The following is a 20,864-nucleotide window of genomic DNA, read 5'->3' on the forward strand; positions in this document are numbered from 1 at the left end:
TTCTTATGATGTAACTTTGTGAGAAGTTGATTGTAAACTGATCTTCTTGATTTGTAAGACGGATCAACCTTTGTACTTCATACAAATACTAGTGGAACTTTACAACTGGGCGAGGCCCCATGGTTTTTTCCCTTTTTGGGTTTTCCACGTAAAAACTCTGGTGTTCATTTCTCTTTTCTGTTTGTGCGGAATACTTGTGCAATGCTAGGATGCAAATTTACAAACTCTACCGCCGCGTATATATATTCTAGCACGCAACAAGTATGAATACCCTAAATTTTTAAGCAATTTGGTTGACTGCAATTACTTAACAATCTAAATAAAATGCCTATATTTATTTTGTTCTTTGAAAATTATTTTTCTTTCTCATTTCATCCTTGCCTTAGGTTTTCATTGTAAAATAAGATGCTCTTATCCTCACCCTTACCTTACCTTGATCCAACTTGTTATATCTCCAATCTATTGGTAATTATTTATAACTTACTATTCTATCATTAACACCTCGCCTATGTTGAAATAAATAAAGAGTTATAGCTGGTTTTGCTTACAACACTTCTTTCAATCTTTAAGCTTCTTTATGAGTATTACATCGCTATAGTTTTACTTTTTTCATCTTTTATAAACACATTACTCTTCCTTATTAACTTTTCATACATCCTAACTCCACAACCATTTACGAGCACATCTAACTCTCATAGATATGATTTCATCTCCCACTCCACTTATCAATTTGCCTCGGACCTTCTTAGCTCCTCCCTTGTAGCTTTTCCACTCAACTCTATTCTAACTAACACCAACATCAATTGTTCCTTGTGCGAATGACTTTTCCTTCTTGGATGTTTTTCAAGACTTCATTGTTCTCGTCCCTGATCCTACTCGAGCATCTGGTAGTGCTCTCCCTCTATCTTTCAGACATAGTCATTTCATACCTATCTATTAATAACCAAGTTATCGCAATCTTCCTTAGATATATATGGTTATTAATTCAAACTCATAGTTTCTTCATGTCATCTTTGCTAGTAGCAAGTAAAGAACATTTTGGCTCAACTAACCCTTTTCTTCAAACTGTTAACATAAGCTTTCATTGCTTTCTTATGTTAGTATTAGAACTTACTGATCATCATTTAGATGTAAAGCTATGAATTTCCTTTCTAGTGAATATATGTATGCCTTGTTTACGTTTATTAGGAAACTCCTTATGATAAACTTAAATTTATTTGATCTTAAAAACTTTTATTACTTTATTTCCTTTGGAAATATTTGTAAAATTTTAATGATTCTTTCTCTCTTGTATATATCTTGTCACATTAATTTTTCATTCTTATTGGTCTTAAATGAAAAATATTTTGATGGTTTCAAATCTGAGATAAATTCATGACCATTAATAGCTTCGGGTACATCCGCAAATAAGTTAATTTACAAGCCCTTGAATATAATTTCCCAAGCTAATTTACATTGCGTGGATTGCACGCGCTCTCTTATAAATTTGACCCTCTCGCTCTCTGAATCCCGCTCTCCGCCGCCGCAGAAGTCGCAGAGGAGATGCAGTCATTGCAGGAGAAAGCGTCGGTGTGGAGCGGCGTGGCGGCGAGCGACGCCTTTGCGATCGATGAAACCAATGTCTTCAATGCTCTTGGCGGCGACATTAAGCCCTTTGTCGACTTGTCCACTAATTTCTACAATAGGTACCTCGGCTCTCTTTCTTGTTCTTTTTGTTTCTCCGTTGTGCTGATCTGAGCGTTGGGATAGGGTTTATGATGACGAAGAGGAGTGGTTCCGATCGATCTTCGCAGGGTCGAGGAAGGAGGATGCGATTCGGAATCAGTATGAGTTCTTTGTGCAGAGAATGGGAGGCCCTCCTCTTTACTCCCAAAGAAAAGGTAATCCGATCGCAGGCTCTGTTTGGTATATATATTAACTAAACAAAAGCAGTTCTAACATATCTCAAAATAGCTGCGAGTAAAAGTCAAGTTTTATGAAACATGAAAAACAATCTATTTTGAACGATAATTTTGGTTGTTTAAAGCATTTTGATGAATTTGTTTTTTTTTTAAATCAAATTAAGTAATTGATTCATTTACAGATTAAAATTAGGATATTGTATCAACGGTATGAAAATCAAGATAATATTTATTTTGTTTATTTCATAAACTCATGCCTGTTAGCACATCACGATGGATGCCATCTCATCACGAGGACAACCATTCTATTACAGGACTTGCTCCCTCCGTCCGTCCTTGCAGCCGTCCACAACAGCTCAGCATAACAAACTATCCTTACCTCTCTTTATATATACATATACATCAATGTATTGCGGTGATGATCAATACAATAGAAACAGTAAAGGAAACTTTCCTATATCTCTTCTTCTTCCCTGTATTTCTCTCTTATTCTCTATTTTGCTCATGTCTATCATGGTATCAGACCAGTAGCTCTACAACAACTCTTCAAGCGTTCATGGTAGATCAAGAATCAACAGCCTCCCTTCCTCCCCATTCCAATATATCAGCTTCTCTGGCCGAATTCACTGTTCCACCTCCTCTCAAGTTCCTTATTTCTAATCTTAAACACATTGTTCCTACATGGCTCACTAATGACAATTATGCGATCTGGAGACTTCAGATTTATCAGCACTTCTCAGCCAATGGCTTTGAAGCTTACCTCCACCGAAACCCAATCCCCTCCGCCGGAATCATCCCCTGCTGACCTTCGCTTATGGCACCTCATTGATTGCAATCTGATATCCGCCCTCTTTTCCACCATATCACCATCTGTGCTACCCTACGTGCTCACTCTCTCCTCCGCCCATGAAGTTTGGATCACCCTCGAACGAAGACTACAACCCTCAAATCGCTCTTGCGTTATTCAGCTCAAAAATAAGCTTTATCATATCCAGATGTGTGATCGCTCTATGACACAATATCTTACCCAAATTAAGTCTCTCGTAGACAATATCGTGGCGGCTAGCTTCCACATCGACTCCGAGGACATTATTCTTTACATCCTTAATGGCCTCCCCTCCACTTACAATACCTTAAAAACTACCATTCACACATCCCTTAATCCCATTAGCCTGGATACATTTACTCTCTTCTATGCAGCGAGGAGATTAACCTTCAAAATGAACAGCTCAAAGACACTGCTTCGTCGTTGGATACCACAGCTTTATTCTCTAATCGCACAGGCTCTAGGCATGGTCGATTTCCTAGCACCAATACCTCTCATCCTTTCTGGGGTCGCGGTTCATCCACACGTCCACCCTTCTCTTCTAACCGTCCGCCCTCACCTTTAATAGTCATGACAACGTGCCTCATTTGCCAAATCTGTGGCAAATTCGGTCACTCCGCACTTAACTGTTGGCACCAATGCAATCTACAGTTTGCCCCAACCTCTTCATGGAACCCACGTGCTCTAATTTCCCAACAAAATCCAGCTCTCATGACTGAATGGGTATTAGACTTCGGTGCCTCCACTCATCTCACACCGGATGCCTCAAATCTCCTAAAACCGGCCCTCTACAGTGGTACTGATTCCATTTCAATTGCCAACGGCAGCTCGTTACCCATCCAACATAGTGGCTAGGGACTTCTTCTACTATCTGATTACTCTTGTAAGCTTCGCCTTCGCAATCTATGACTGTCCTGTTTATATCACATAATCTACTATTTATCTCTAAATTAACATCTGACAGTAATGTCTCCATTTATTTTGATGCTCATGGCTTTGTAATTAAGGATCTTCAGGACAATCAAACTCTTCTACATGGCCTCAACCGTGATGGTCTCTATCAAGTTTGCACCTCCTCAACCACTTCTACAACAACCCTCCATGCCACTGCTAGCTCCAACTCACTTTGGCACGTGCGCTTTGGTCATCCGCATCATCATCTTCTCTCGACACTAGTTTCATTTATACAATCTTTATGTACTTCTCCCTCTTTTCACCTATGTATCTCATGTAATATAGCCAAAAGCTACAAACTTTCTTTTAATACAAGTACTTCTTTCTCTACCAAAGCCTTCTAACTAATTCACTTGGATGTTTGGGGTCCTGTTTCATTGCCATCTCTAAATGGTTACAAATATTATGTCATCTTCATAGATGATTACACCACATATTGTTGATTATATCTCATGAATTCGAAGCAAGAAACATTTACCAAATTTAAACAATTCCACAGTCTAATTCAAACAACCTTTAACTCTCTTATTACCGTCCTTCGATCTGATGGCGGTGAGGAGTTTACAAGTAATCTCTTCACAACATACCTACTCAACCAAGGAATTACACACCTATTCAACTGTCCCTATACACCCAAGCAGAATGGGGTATCCAAACGCAAAAAACCGTCACCTTCTTGACCTCACAAGAACCCTTCTTCATGCGGCTCATCTACCTCTCGAATTTTGGGCTGAAGCTATATCAACTACCAACTATCTTATAATTCACTGCCCACAAAAGCTCTCTTCTTACAAATTCCTTACCACAAACTTCACGGACATCCTCCATCCTATACTGATCTACGCATCTTCGACTATCTCTGCTTTCTATAGCTGCAATCTCACACACCCAATAAACTCTCTCCACGCTCTCTTGAATGCATCTTCTTGGGCTATTCATCTTCTCACAAAGGATACCACTGCCTTCATATTCCTACTAACAAAATTTACATCTCATGTCATGTCATATTCCATGAGCAAACATTTGCGTTCTCCTCCTCCAACACCGTGTCCACAATTTCACCCACCACTAATCACTCACCATTACTTCTTGTCCCATCCTCTGTTCTGCCATCTACTACCTTGCCAGAACCTGTTACTTCAACCTGTCCACATATCTCACCGACCACAATACAACCTTCCAAAGTCAGCCACTTTGCCTTATCACCAACTCAATCTCCTTCACAACTGAGCAATTCAATCACAAAACCACCAACTATTCCTCCCTTACTTCCACCCAACCATCCTATGCAAACCAGATTAAAATTTGGTCTCTCCAAACCAAAGAAAATTTTGATCTTTCTGTCATCCCTTCATCCACTTCCACTCCCAGTAATTACATTCAATCACTTCGTCTTCCACAATGGTGGGATGCCATGACTACTGAGTTCCTCGCTCTTCAACAGCAAGGCACTTGGTCTCTTACTCCACCACCTGACAAACCCATACTTGGATGCCGCTGGACATTCAAAACTAAACTTCAACCAAATGGCCAAGTTGATCACTACAAAGCTCGCCTTGTGGCTCAAGGCTTCACCCAGTAATTTTGGATCAATTACACCGAAACATTCAGCCCTATTGCAAAGATGCCTACAATCCGAATTCTCTTAACCTTAGCACTTCATTGCAGCTGGTCCGTTCTTCAAATGGATTTCTCCAATGCATTCTTACATGGTGATCTTCTGGATGAAATCTATATGATGCAACCACCCGGATTTATTGACACTCAACAACCCAATCATGTTTGTAAGCTGCACAAGTCCATCTACGGCTTCAAGCAAGCTCCCGGCAGTGGTTCCATAAATTTACCACATTTCTTCTTCAATTCGGCTTCACCTTCAACAAGGCAGACCCGCATTACTGATTTACTCCAACTCACACATTTTGCTATATCGTTTGATATACGTTGATGACATTCTTCTTACAGAAAATTGCTCTTCCACCATTTAGCATCTCTTGTCACAACTCCAAACCGCATTCTCCATCAAACAACTTGGTGAAGTTTCTCTCTTCCTTGGCATTCAGACAATCAAGACAAAATCAAGCTTCTTCCTTCATCAACAACATTATGCTTGTGAACTTCTCACAGTAGTCGGCTTTGCAACTTGCAAACCTTCCATAACTCCGATGTCAAATCAACACATGGACCAGCCGCCGATCAACCTTACAGTGACCCGCATCTCTACCGCGAACTAGCCGACTCTATCTAGCACTTGATCATTACAAGGCCGGACATAGCCTTTGCGACGACCCGCGACGCAGTGACTATCAATCTCTTAAATGGCTTCTACGATATGTTTAGGTACAACTCACTATGGCCTTCCTCTTATAGCCAGTAAACTCCAACTTTGCTCGTAGGCTGATGCCGACTAGGCTGCAGACTCAACAGATCGGAAGTCTATTTCAGGTTTTGTATGTTTCTTGGCAATAATCTAATATCCTGGAGTGTCAAAAAGCAAGTAACAGTGGACAAATCATCAACCGAAGTTGAGTACTGATCACTCGCCTCAACAATATCAGATGTCTTATGGCTTTGTCGCCTTGTAGCTGAATTTCACCTCCTATAATCCTCGCCGACCACTATCTTTTGTGACCACCTCCGCCATTGCTCTCGCCAACAATCTGATCTTTCATGCGAGGACTAATCATATTAAAATAGACTTTCATTTCATAAGCGAGCACATCAGAAACAAGACAATCACAATTTCTCACATTCACTCCGCCGATCAGCTTGCTAATCTGCTTACAAAACCCTTACCTCCAGCTCTCTTTCATGATGTACGATTCAAATTAACCATCCACTCTATGGATGCTTAATTTGTGGGGGGCTGTTAGCACATCACGATGGATGCCAGCTCATCACGAGGACCACCATTCTATTACGAATTTGCTCCCTCCGTCCGTCCTTGCAGCCATCCACAACAGCTCAGCATAACAAACTGTCCTTACCTCTCTTTATATATACATATACATCAATGTATTGCGGTGATGATCAATACAATAAAAACAGTAAAGAAAACTTTCCTATATCTCTTCTTCTTCCCTGTATTTCTCTGTTCTTCTCTGTTTTGCTCAGGTTCTATCAATGCCATTATCACAATGATTTTTGTTTTTGGATGAACAACACTTTAGACAACTTTTAATATGATTTTACCAAACATTCTTATAGTCAACTGCAAAACACCGAACAACACAACACAAGACAGAAAAATGCAAAGTGAAGTCAGCAGACTTGGCACACTAACCTAACAATGGTTCTTCCACACTAACCTAACGATGGTTCTTCTTCCATTTTGATTTCTGTTTCATTTAATAGCATTAAGTCTACAACAGAAATGTGTTGAAGCTCTTTGTATTTGAGAGCAATGAAAGTCTGATTTTTTGCTTTATATTCCCTTTATGGGAGATTCATGAATGTTTGAGACTCGTGCATTTTCTTGCTCATTTTAAGTTTTTTGCATCGTGATCTTTATGCAACTAAATATTTCATTTCAGCTTTCTACACCTTATCCTTGTGACTGTTGTAGAGAAGAACACGTTTTGCTGTCTTAGACATGTTTAAGATCCGTTGATTGCCAAGTTTTGTTTTATTTGGAATTCATTCTTTATATCACCATTCTTTCAAATCCAATGAACTGGTTTTTGAAGCAAAAGGAAGAGCTGAACTTGCAAACATAAGAAGTAGAACTCAACATTGCAAGCTGTGTATGCATTAAAAAATAAAAAATCCTTTGTGCATTAGGAATGGCACCAATTTCTCATGCCAGCCAGTAAAACTGGAAGCCCAAAACTATGTGATTTGTCTATTAGCTAACAATTATCATACAGCTTCTCATATAAAGCTGTACACTCATTTTTGGAGAGAAGAAAGTTCAATGCTCATTTATTGTGCCTGGAAATACTAAGAAAATTAGTTTGAAAAGAAGGTTTTCAAAACTGAACTTAGATAAGGTTGATGAGTTTGTGATATAAAAAGAATGACCTAAAAATTCAATCATGTAGTTTTTAGAAGAAATAGGTTTTATCCAAAATTTTCTCGCCACTCCTTATGGCTTTGCATTAAGAAAACATCAACTATATATGGATTCAATGTGTTAGTTCCAAATTTGTCTGTGGGAGATGTCAGAACTTAGCTAGCATGGCTTTCAAGGTTCCAGTGAGTAGAGAACAATGAAAAAAAATGAGGAATAAGAAGAAGAGAAGAGAAAAGAAGAAAGAAGGGTATTTGGGAGTTAGTGTTTGCTTAGAACTCAACATTGCAAGCTGTGTATGCATTAAAAAATAAAAAATCCTTTGTGCATTAGGAATGGCGCCAATTTCTCATGCCAGCCAGGCAAAATGGAACCCAAAACTATGTGATTTGTCTATTAGCTAACAATTATCATACAGCTTCTCATAGAAAGCTTTACACTCATTTTTGGATTGAAGAAAGTTCAATGCTCATTTATTGTGCCTGGAAATACTAAGAAAATTAGTTTGAAAAGAAGGTTTTCAAAACTGAACATAGATAAGGTTGATGAGTTTGTGATATAAAAAGAATGACCTAAAAATTCAATCATGTATTTTTTAGATGAAATAGGTTTTATCCAAAATTTTCTCGCCACTCCTTTGGCTTTGCATTAAGAAAACATTAACTATATATGGATTCAATGTGTTAGTTCCAAATTTGTCTGTGGGAGATGTCAGAACTTAGCTAGCATGGCTTTCAAGGTTCCAGTGAGTAGAGAACAATGAAAAAAAATGAGGAATAAGAAGAAGAGAAGAGAAAAGAAGAAAGAAGGGTATTTGGGAGTTAGTGTTTGCTTTAAGAAGTAAAAAATCCTTCATGCATCAAGATGGCACCAATTTCTCATGCCTACTAGACAAATGGAAGCCCAAAAAATATGTGAAGAAGAGAAGAGAAGGAAGTAGAGGTTTTTAGAGAGAGAAGATTTGAGACTTTATTACTAGCTGTAAGTGCCCCTCCCCCTCCCCATGCAAGGAAAAAAAAAGATATCATGCCCAAAAACTACCATTCATCCTATATTTATACAATTGAGGCGTTGTAGAAAAAGCTATATATTTACCTCATAAAAAATAAACAAAAAATATGGAGTTGCAAGGTGTTTTAAATTGCTTCATATAGAACATATTTGACTGTTTGTTAAATTGCTTTATATAGATCATCTCATAGTTAATTTGTGTTATGTTTAATTTTATGTTCTGTTTAATTTTTTGTCACATAATTTATAATGATAGTATCATTATTTTGGTAATTTAATTTTTTTAAAAAATAAAATTAATATTTATTATATCATCCAGTTCAACCCTGGTTTGACTAGATGAACCGTGAACCTCTCCTTCTTCTGATCTGATTTTCACATAGGCATAAGGTGACCTACTTTGATCCAAATAACTTTTTCAACTGGGCCGACGACTGAAAACGGCCCGAAGCTGCTCAAAATGCGATTTCCCTCTCTAAATCTCTCTTTCTCTCTTCTCTCTCCTATTCGACTGGCTGCTCGGGCGAAATGGCAATTGAATAGTGGATTAAAATATATTTAATGAGTTCATAATGGCTTAGTGACGCGGCACTAAAGAACCCTCAAAAACTCGAGAGCACGTCGTTGGAATGTCACTATTTGGCGCTTTGGCTGAGTTGTAGCACCACTGTGCTCCAAAAGTGATATTCTCAAATTTTGCTGAAGTTCACACCAAACACTTGGGACTGATTTTAGAGCACATGATCATTTTCATGCATTAATACACTCCCAAAGACATGCAAATTATTGAAAAACTCAAAAGTTCAAATCTTTACCTTTTTTCATTTAGGTCGGAATGTGTAGAATTGAATGTTGAACCTGGAGGTGTCACACCAGTTTACAAGGCCGTCATTTCTGAATGACCAACACAATCATCATCAGCTCCCTCTCATAAACTAACTTGAGCCTTGCACTGGTCATCAATACTAGAGTAAGATAAGCCACTGGTCTCTAGTTTTGCATGAGTACTGCTCCCAACCCAAAATCCAAGGCATAAGTCTCGATTAGAAAATGCTGGCTAAAATCTGAAAGTGCTAAGACTGACACACTAGTCATAGCCTTCTTCAACTCCTCAAAAGCCTTGGTGGCTGATTCTCTCCAATTGAAGTGGTCTTTCTTGAGCTGTTATGTCATTGGCCTTGTTATAAAATCAGATCTTTCAGAAATTTTTGATATTAGCCTATGAGCCCTAAGAACCCTCTCAGCTTCTTTAAATTCTTGGGTATGGGCCATCTAAGCATGGCCTCAATCTTATTCAGATTAGCTGTCACTCCCCATGAGATACCACATGCCCTAAGTACTCTACTCTGGATTGGGCGAAAAGATACTTCTTCTGGTTGGCAAATAAGGAGTGCTCCCTTAAGCTAGTCAACATAACTCCCAAATGTCCAAGTGCTCCCCCTCAAACTTGATTTATACCAATATATCGTCAAAAAATACTAGCATAAACCTTCGCAAGTAAGGCTGGAATACCCTATTCGGCAGGGACTATAAAGTTGTCGGTGTGTTAGTGAGGCTATATGGCATCACTAAGAACTCATAGTGTCCCTCGTGTATTTGAAAAGCTGTCTTGTGGGTGTCTCCTGGTCGCATTCTGATATGATGATATTCAAATTTTAAGTCGATCTTAGAGAATATTACAGATCCATGCAGCTCATCTAACAGCTCATTGATGACTAATATGAGAAACTTGTCTGGTGCCATCGCCTTATTTAGGGCATAGTAGTTTACACAGAGTCTCTAGCTCATATCCTTCTTTTTTGCCAACAATACTGGATTAGAGAAAGGGCTCACACTAGGCTTGATAATTTCAGCTTCAAGATCTCCTGAATCAGTTTTTCAATATCTTCCTTTTGGATTTGAGGTAGCGATATGTCCGGACACTAATGGGGGAGACTTGTTCCTTCAAAACAATAGAGTGCTTGTGATCCCGTGGGTGTGGTAATCCCTGGGTAAGCTGAAATATCTCTCTGAACTGCTGAAGAAGGGGCTGGACAATGTTTGGAATGTCCTCTCCATGCTCTGTCTCTCCTCTCTTCGGACTTTGGAGCTCTACCAAGAATTCCCCTCCTTCCCCTTGTAGGGCACAAACCATGGTTTTCAAAGAAACCATTGCCTTGGATAAGCTGGGGTTTCTCTTAATTATCAATTATCTCCCCTCCACCTAGATCTTCATGGCTAATGCCTCCAATTCACCTTAGTCTCCCCTAATATTTGTAGCCATTTCATTCCCAAAATCAAATCAGTACTTTCTAATTCTAATGGAAGGAAATTCTCCCTAATGCGAGTTCCTTGCAACTCTACCACCAAATCTTGACATATCCCTCTTCTCTTCTCTACCTTTTCTAAGCTCATCATCACTCCAAATCCTCCTGTATCTACCAGTTTTTCTACCATCTGGTTCGATATGAAATTGTGGGTAGCCCCACTGTCCACCAGGATCACCACTGCCTTTCCTCCCATATTTCCCCTTCACTTTCATAGTGTGATTCGACGTGAATCCCACTACAGAGTTCAATGAAACTTCCGCTACCTCGAAATGCACGGGCTCCTCCTCCTCTTCCTCCTCCCTCATTGCCTCTTCCTCGTCCACCTCCTCCCCATCAAACACAATGAGATTTTATAAGGTGTGATTTTTACTGGTGTAAATTTCTCGTCGCATCTAAAACATAGCCCCTTAGCTCTCTTGTCTTGTAATTCAATATCAGTCAGCCTCTTGAAATCCCCTCCCTATCGGACTTCTGAACCGCCCTATTTTGGAGTCTCACTTTTAACTGGTATAGTCTGCATCATCTTAGGTGCCAAGAAAGTGATCGTTGTGTGATAAGAGCCTTGTCAACTAATCCCTTAACTACTCTTATGCAGTGATTTCTTGTTTTCAATCATCTGAGTTAAGTCCATCGTCTCTTAAGTCACGGGGCCTTGCCACCCGCACTGCTGCCCTCAACTCTGGTTTGAGGCCTTTCATGAAATTACTTTCCAACATTGTATCTGATAACCTCCCTACTCGTCCTGAAAGAAGCTCAAATCTTTCCCGGTACTCTATCACTGTCGACCTGTGTCATTGCAAAAAATTGCTCACAGTAATCCCCATCCTGCTAGACTTGAAAGCGCTCCAACAAACATTCCTTGAACTCCTCCCACGAACGGATTGAGTTCCATTGGTACCATGCCAGTGCATTCCTATGAAGACAGAGTTGCGACCATCAATCTCTCATCTTCTATCAACCCGTTCACTACAAAGAATCTCTCCACCCTATGTATCCACCCATGCGCATATTCTCTTTCAAATACAGACATTTTAAGCTTCCTAATCTTCTATCCCCTCGCCCCAATGTTTTCTTCCGCCCCATGCCTCCCATGATTGCGAGCATTGGGGTTTTTTCACGGCTCTCTCTCCTCCTTTTTCCATTCATATTCCCTACTTTCTCCAAATTCATCATGCTTGTTCTCACAGTAATACCCCCTTCTTGGTAGAGGCTCCAAGTGTGATAATTCCTCCTCCCCTCCTAAAATTTTCACCTCTCCATCTTCCCTCGGCATGTCATGCTATTTTCATCTTCTAGTGAAATACAAGCCTTCTACTTGTGTTTTCGAGCTGTTTTCCCTATATTCCTGCTGTTTTTTCTGCTGGGGACAGCAAATTGCTGCTGTATTTTTACTGTTTTGGATTAGGGTCACTTGCAAACCAAGTGTTTCCTATCACCTTCCTTCTATTGTTGAAATACGTTCATTCATCGATCCCACATAGTTGACCTATTTCTACTTCCAACTTATCTTCCAACAACTCGACTCTTCTTCCTGCCATCAGAATACCGGCCTGTGTGAAGAAGGAAGTGAAGGGACTAGCTCCCTTGGCTGGTTTTTATTTGCTGAAAAGAACAACGTATGGTAGATTCTTGGAGGGCAGCAAGTTATGGCAGATGTGCTGAAATGGAGATTGGTTATTGCATACTTGTCAATGGCACAAAATGGCGTGCACCATGGCTCATTGCACTGTGCGGCACATCTACGGTGCCAACTGTATGGTGCAACACACATGTTCAAGTTGGCGCGCGCCATTTGCGCCATGTGTGCTCAATGACGCATGGCGCAATGGTGCACGACGCGTGCAATTTGAATTTTATGGATTTTTTAATATAATTATAAATAGTTTTTTTTTTAATATTTATATATTTTAATTTCTCAAATAATGTAATAATTAATTTTAAAATTATTTGATATGATTAAAATAGTTTAGTTAGGTTTTATTAGACTTTATTTAAACTTTATTTTATTAGAAATTTCGGACGAACTTGAAGCTCACTTTAATGGTTTGGACTTTGAACTACAAACATATTCAACCCAGCCTTACCCAACTTGATTGATACTCTTAAATAGGATCCATATAACAATTTTTATAATTATTTTTTTTATTCTGCATTGTGTTTAAAATGACGCGCGCCATGCCATGGGTTATGCGCCATGGCTCCAGTCCACGGGGAACTTTGCGCCGTGGTGTGCTATTCGTCGTTGACAAATATGGGTTCTTGAGAAAAATAGGGGACGGTTGAAAGAAGATAGGCTTCTGGCTAGGCTGAAGGTAGCACGGTAGCTGGCTGTAGAGGAAAAGAGGGCTGGCTGGTGGATGACTGGATGGGGATTGCTAAACAACAGAAAGAGGAGGTGAGGATTTGTCTTTAGGGCAACGAGAGCATTATTTGTTATTCTTTTGCACCTTATGAGTGGCTATGGGCTCCTTAAGGAAGAAGAGACTAGAAAGGGAGAGATCATAAATTATTCATTACATAATCTTTTCTTACAATAGGAGGGGTATTTATAATGCTTAGGTAGACCAAGTTCATAATATAAATTAATTTTGTAATATAGAATCGATCTACCTAACACAAATTTAAAATAAAATATAAAAAATAAATTAGTGCTTATTACATATGTATAAACTATTTAGTTTGTAATTTATTTGATTAAAGATGTATTGTTGATGTCTAATATTGTCCAACCATGGTCCATGACTAAATCGTTACAAAATATTTGATAAAAATTCAATATGATCATGTCAATAGATGCAGAATGAGCAGATTTATAACATACTAATTGTTACGTGATCAAAGTTTACTAGAAATCAAGATTGTGCCTTTTACTATTTCTAACCAAATAAATTTTAGAAATCCTACAGAAATCAAAATTATCGAAAACTATAGTAGGATAACGCTAGCTTACCTTGAAATGAATAATTTTCTTAATAGATCTGACTGACAGAATCGGCCTAAAGATTCCCGAATCCCTCTTCTCTCTCCTTCTTACCTTCTCTTCTCATCCTCCCTTTCTTCTCTCCCGGTGAAATGAGGCAAATGCAATGGACATCTATATAGAATGGATGGCTAAGGTAAGTTATTTCAGTTTCATAGTGCCTACAAATCAATATGAGGATCACCGGCTTTTGACAGATGGGAGTTTTCCACCTACTGAGGATATATAGTCATTAGGAAAGACTTAAAGAAGCTAGCACCTGAGCTTGTTGAATAATTGGATTTTAACCTGCAGAGCAAACTTTAAATGAACGTAGGGGAGTTGATGCGAAACATGGAGTAGTTGATTATCATGGCCCCACTACTAATAGCTATACACTTCTTCATAAGCAATCAGCCACATTAGGTCTTCTAGTGACATAACTTTGGTCCTCTCATCTCTATCACCCTCTAAATCACTTGAATCTTCACCAAATGCTTTAAATGTGATCTCCACAAATTCCCCAAACTCTTGAAGGCCTTTTCAACCCCTACATTCACCATTAGGATCTTCCCTGAACCCAATATTCTAATACTAGCCAAAATTAGGAACTTTGACCAAGATTTAGTCTAGGTTCCTTCACACTTCCATAAACCTTTTGAATTTTTCACGAAAAATGACAATATATCTCATAATATTTCTCTAACACTTCTAGGTGGATCCATGCTCTAAATCCCTCTACACGCCATTACCCTAACATGAAACCGAGGGGGTGACAAAATATGACACGACCCGAAACCTAGCCTGAACCCGTCCCTGAAAATTTTGAGTTCGGGTTAACCCGTTTGTCATACGGGGTCTGTTCAGTTTTGTAATTCCGACCCATTTTTAAAATCGGGTTAGGTTTGGGTTGACTCGGAAACCAACCCGTGTTGACCCGTTTGTAACATCCCACGTGACCTGTCTCATCACTCGGTCGCTGCGTCGTTGCGTCACTCGCATCGAGTTTGAGTTGTGTTGCCGGCCTGCCGCCGTCCTGCCCCGCCACCCGCGTTGCCGCTTCCGCCGTCCCGCCCGCACTGGCTCTTCCTGTAGAACATCTGGCTCTTGTAGCACAGAGCCGCAAATGGCTGGGCCCGTTGTGCGCCTGTGCCACGAGCAAGTGATTGCTACCCTCGCGGGTCGGGTCGAGTCAACCCAGTAACCCGCACAGGTCGGGTCCGGGTTCACAATCCTGACCCGTTGCAAAACCGGGTCGGGTTAGTGTCAACCCGTTTGAATCCGGGTCAACTCTGGTTGGACCTAAATCAGACCCGTCAACTTGTTTTGACACCCGTAATGAAACCCAAATGGGCAGCTTTAGAGTTTAGCCAACCACGAGGGCTTAGGGACTTGAATATAAATGAGGATAATCACATGATGCACTAAATAATTCGTGAATAAGGGTAGACTTGCACTGCATTGCATGTTTTTATACTTCTTTATTTCCTAAGAAAATATTTTTCTTCATATAACTTTAGAAGACATTTTTTCTCCATTTGCAGGCCATCCTGCCCTAATTGGGCGCCATCGTCCATTTCCTGTTACTCATCAAGCAGCAGAGAGGTGGTTACACCATATGCAGCAGGCATTAGATATTACCCCAACCATTGACCCCGATTCAAAAATCAAAATGATGAATTTCTTCAGGTGTGTTTATTCTCTTTACTTCAAAAAATTTTCTTGATTTTTTGGCTGTGTTAAAACTTGAAATAAATCAAAGTATTTGCATGCAAAATATTTTTTTTTTATTCGTTTTGATCTTCCATTTATAGGCATACTGCGTTCTTTCTTGTGGCTGGGAATGAGATTACCAGGCAAGCTCAATGAGCCCCTTTGCGACAGGATATAAAAATGCTGGTATGCTTGTAGGATTAATTTTCTTGAAGAAAGAAGCATTTACTCTATATGGCTAAATTTTAATGCCCATGAATCTATTACTAATTATAAAGTATAGGAAATTGTAGGAAATGTTTTTCTTGGAAATTGTCTTTCATAACTTAGATGTACGCAGAGCTCTACTTTGCTATTGTTTAGTCACATAACTTGACCTTATTGCTATAGTAGCTTATAAAAGCGTTGGTTTTTTCTTTCTTTTTTTTTTTTTAATGTTAGACTTCATTCGTATGTAAACGTTACAGTTTTAGTAGGACATAACTTTATACTTTCTCTCTGGTGATCTAGATTGGCTTAGGAGATTGAATAACTATAAAAGAGGATGGTGCTTGTGTAGGTCTTGGGAGGCACTTTGGCACATAGACACCATCTGTAGGATTTTGAGGGAGTAGTTATGCTGCAGTAACAACAATAATAACATCAAGCCTTTATCCCACTATTGGGGTCGGCTACATGAATCTTTGTTTTCTCCATTGTGTCTTGTTAAGAGTCAAATTCTTATTTAAATATGTAGTTGCCAAGTCCTAAGTCCTAGATGAGAAAAGTGAAGGGTTATGTTAGGTAGTGGACAGTCAGTGTACAACTTATTGAATAATCATGACTTGAGGGAGTTGGTATTATTAAAGAAAAAAAAAAGTAAAATTAGAACAAAACAAATCAATTCCTTATGTTATTTCTTTTATGTAGTCAGCCACCCTTCTACTATTATCTACTTAAATAGGAAATCATAAGAAATATAACAACATCAAGCGTTTCTCCCACTATGTGGGGTCGGCTACATTAATCTTTTTTCTCCATTGTGTTTTGTTAAAAGTCAAATTCTTGTTTAAATAAAAAAAAAAGATCATTTCTAATATTTTCTAACCAAATCTTTTTAGGTTTACTTCTACCTTTCTTAACATAAGTCAAATCTAATATCTCTACTCTCCTAACTGGGTCATCAGAACGCTGTCATTTTATGTGACCAAACCATCTAAGATGACTCTATCTAATCTTATCTTCCAGTAGAGCTACTCCAATCTTTTCACGTATATTCTCATTTCATATTCCATCTATAAGAGTAAGGCCACACATCCACTTGAGCATTCTCATCTCTGCAACACTTAACTTAGTATTATGCTTCTCTTTTAATGGCCAACATTTGGCACCATAAAGCATTGCATGTCTCATCACCATCTAATAAAAATTTCCCTTATATTTGAGGGGAGCTTTTCTATCATATAACAAGCCCGATGCATTCATGCACTTCAACAATCATATGTTTAGTATGCATTTTTTGTATTTGAAATCCAAGGAAGAAAATTGTTTGCACATTAGATATTATTAGATTTCACACAAGAAATTTTAGATCCCTCGGCTTGTCTTGGTGATTGCTATTTGCAATTTTCACACACCTTAAAGCTGAAGAATATATATTTTCATTCCTAACTTGAAATCTTGATCACGAGCAACATTATTGACCAATTTTTTATGGTTTTTTTTTATTTTTAACTTTTAAAGTTTTTTTTTTAATGATTATATTTTGTGTGATTAAGTTGGATGGGGTTATGAACAATTTTAATTGTATATTTTTTTATGACAATAAAGTCGTAAATATCTTTAACATCGGATTTTGATATCATCATATATGATTTCAAGTCTTCGTTTGTGACAACTTTTTTATAGCTTAATGAAGCAGTTTGTTAGTACTAAAAAGTTGCTTCATAAATTGAGCAAGTTTGAATTTAAATAATTTCCGTTGATCCAATATTAAACTTGAAACACTAAAATCAATAGTCAAATGACTTATTATGATTCGTTCGATTATCCATCCTCAGTCATCGCCATCGCTACCCAATCGTAACAATCTATTGTCCATCATTCAATTAATCTATATCCTACCACCGTTATCTGAATATCATCGTGTGATCACCATTATCCAATTGATATCATTTATCTATAATCTATTATCACTCTCTTTTGCTACTTTCTCAAAAATTTCAGCTACAAATTGTTTTAAGTATTTTAAAAAATAACATTATAAATTGTTATCATTATAAATTTTTAGCACATAATTAACCAACTTAAAGCAAGATTAGGTTAAAAAAATAGGTCTTAATAATTTAGCTTTGAGGTTTGGAGAATAGGGGCAAATAAACAGCTACAATATTTTTTAAAACAAAAAATGGGCTTAAATTTATTCTTCCCCACACCTAACACCTCTCATGATAAGCTATTTTATTAATTTCTTATTTTATTATTTATGCATTAAAAAACGTTACAGAGTTCATTGTTACATGCGGCTAAGATAAGGAAGTTCGATTTAAAATAAATATATCTGCCTATATATAATTAATTTTATTATTTTTATATTATGATAGTGTTTTGCTCTTGGAATCATTTTCTATTATTTTATTTTAGATAATGTTTTAAGTTTTTTAAATATATTTTTTTAAAAAAAATCTTTTTTAGCTCTTTTTTTGTGAGAACTCTTAAAATAATTTTTATTGATTTTCAGTTGTTTATATTTTCTAAATGAAAATCATCTCAAACAATGCCCACTTGGGATCACTCTATATTTTTCTAAGGCGATATTTACTTCATATTTTTAAATATTTTATTTTTGAATATAAAATTATTTTTTGAAAATACTTAAAATAATTTGTAGTTGAATTTTAGGTGTTTATATTGAATAAAAATTATTGTCGTTTTCAATTAAAATTTTTATTTGCTTAATCTGTCTTATGTAATATTTAATAAAAATAGAATTAAAAATAATATTTATTTTGAATTTTCAACATGTTTTTATTTTATATTAAAATATAATAAGCAAAATAAAATAAAAAGAAGGTGATACTAAATGATCCTCATAAATAAAGAGAGATTTTTTTTATGCCATTCATAAAAAAATTTCAGAAATAACATTAAAAAACTTATGAAATCTAGAAAGTACTTGTGACTTTTGGGCCCAAAGTTCCAACTTATTTATTTAATTGGGCTAATTAAGTAAATGGATGCACCACCAGCCCATGAAATCATTGATATCATTTCAATGGCCTATAAACCATCGATAAATAATCCTTCCTTTCTCAAAAATTATCTTATTCTCATTTTAGGGATTACATAAATCATATATTCATATATCAAGCAATTAAAATCAAAATATAGGGTTGTATATTAATATTAAAATAGCATTGTGGTGATTGTAGCGGCGATGATGGTGGTGCTTATTAGTCTTATTTGCTAGAATATGTAATAGAGTTCATCAAATCTCTCTTCATATCTATAGATTTTTTTAAAAGGTTGTTATGAAAAATTAGGCCAGAATTCCGAACACTATATCGTAGAGCTTATATTAACCTTTTTGTCATATATCATTTATCAAATATTTAAATGTATTAATGATATCAAAATCAAATAATCTTCTACTTGATAGATTTGTCTCATCGAGCTGCTTGATTTGAGTAGAAACACACGTTTTGTTCTATTTTTTTGGAATGGGAATATCTAAGCTGCCACTCCAAATGGAGTGCTTGGTAGTGTAACTAATCCCTCGGTGGAATCTAGCGAGACCATCCACCGGCATCGAGCTCACACTTACTTTGTCTCAGTGAAGAAGCAAGGCGGTAATAAAGGGGATTCGAACCTGAGATGGGGGTTCCCAAATCATTCTCACCGACCAACTACCCTAAGCCTTGGTTTTTTGTTCTTCAATTAAAATTTACATGTTTTCAAAATGATTCAGATCAATCATATTCATCTCGTTGATACGCTTAATTCAACTATTAATTTGTTAAACTCAAACTCACATGATCTTGAATTTTAAAATTAATTCAATATAAATTATTTAAAACAGTATTAATTATGAAAATCTATATTTTTAGAATTTATTCTAATGAAAATTATGTTATTATATTTTCTTTTTTAATCCTGGCGTAGAGCTCCAGCAAGCTTTCCCTTCTCGGCATCATAGATTTCAACGGACGTGATTGGTCGCCGGTATCCTACACGGTCGCATAGTATCTAAACAAGAAGGTATCCACGTGGCCATGTTTGCACCGTTGGATCAAGCTCCAGCGTGTGGCGCGTGATCCGGAATCTTGTCGGTGCTCGGCCTTGTCGTGTCCTGATGATTGAACCAATCCGAAGGCCTACGTGCGTGTGCGGCCCATCCAAGTTGCTTTCACTCCCCGGACAGTTCCCACGTGTCACCATCCGGATGTGGCCCCACTTCACTTCTCAGTTTAAAGTATTATTATAATTATTAAAAAGTAACCAAATATTTAAACATATATATATATATATATATATATATATCATAAAAATAATTTTTTAATAGTCCTGAAGACTTAAAGTAAGGCAACTGGGATTGATGGAAGTCTGCAGAGAGAGCAATTGCCGTCGGCAAGTGGGATTCGTCGGGATTCGGTGGGGGAAGGTCGTGGGGAACTCCAGGAACTCCCACAAGAGATTTTAGAGTCTGTGGAAGTCTGGAGAGAGAGCAATTGCAAAAAGATCCATCCCTTGACCTAATTTTTGGGTATTTAAACGGATGGAGTCCAAGGGAACGGTCTAGATCTAATCAAGAGTTGATTTGGAGGGAATTCAGAGCAAGAGAGGCCGTGGTTCCAATTTCAAATCAAGGGGAGGTTTTAATTCCCATTAATTAGGTCTTAATTGCAATAAAATAGGCTATTATGACCTATCTATGACCTGATTTGACCAAGTCAACATTTGACTTGGTCAAATCAGTCAATTAGGTCCATGGGGAGGAGGCTCGAGCTCAAGAAAGAATTTAAAATAATTTAAAATTGATTTGAGCTCTTAATGGGCTAGGTGGTCAACCCTGGTTGACTTGGTCAACTAGGTTGACCCAAGGCCCAAGACTAGGTCCAGTAGGTTGGGTCTGACCCACTGAACCTATTGGAGAGGGTCTTGGGGTCTGGCTTGGTCAATTTGACCAAGTCAACTATCAAGAGGT

At 37.7% G+C, this 20,864-nt stretch overlaps 1 protein-coding gene across 1 annotated transcript; it reads left to right on the top strand.

The window, feature by feature from the left end:
* The first annotated feature begins 1,490 nt into the window (after positions 1 to 1,490).
* Positions 1,491 to 16,101, top strand: LOC110102631 (two-on-two hemoglobin-3). The gene is made up of 4 exons (XM_020831053.2): positions 1,491 to 1,685; positions 1,750 to 1,880; positions 15,514 to 15,658; positions 15,784 to 16,101. The coding sequence occupies exons 1-4, from the start codon at positions 1,543 to 1,545 to the stop codon at positions 15,836 to 15,838; spliced, it is 474 nt and encodes a 157-aa protein (XP_020686712.1). The 5' UTR covers positions 1,491 to 1,542; the 3' UTR covers positions 15,839 to 16,101.
* Positions 16,102 to 20,864: the final 4,763 nt, after the last annotated feature.

The sequence above is a fragment of the Dendrobium catenatum genome, unplaced genomic scaffold, assembly GCF_001605985.2.
Source record: "Dendrobium catenatum unplaced genomic scaffold, ASM160598v2 fragScaff_scaffold_1608, whole genome shotgun sequence".
NCBI lineage: Eukaryota > Viridiplantae > Streptophyta > Magnoliopsida > Asparagales > Orchidaceae > Dendrobium > Dendrobium catenatum.

Coding starts and splice junctions, on each gene's coding strand:
- LOC110102631 (XM_020831053.2), top strand. CDS start 1,543: ATGCAGTCATTGCAGGAGAAAGCGTCGGTGTGGAGCGGCGTGGCGGCG. Junction 1,686..1,749: donor TCCACTAATTTCTACAATAG/GTACCTCGGCTC, acceptor GCGTTGGGATAG/GGTTTATGATGACGAAGAGG. Junction 15,659..15,783: donor AAAATGATGAATTTCTTCAG/GTGTGTTTATTC, acceptor TTCCATTTATAG/GCATACTGCGTTCTTTCTTG.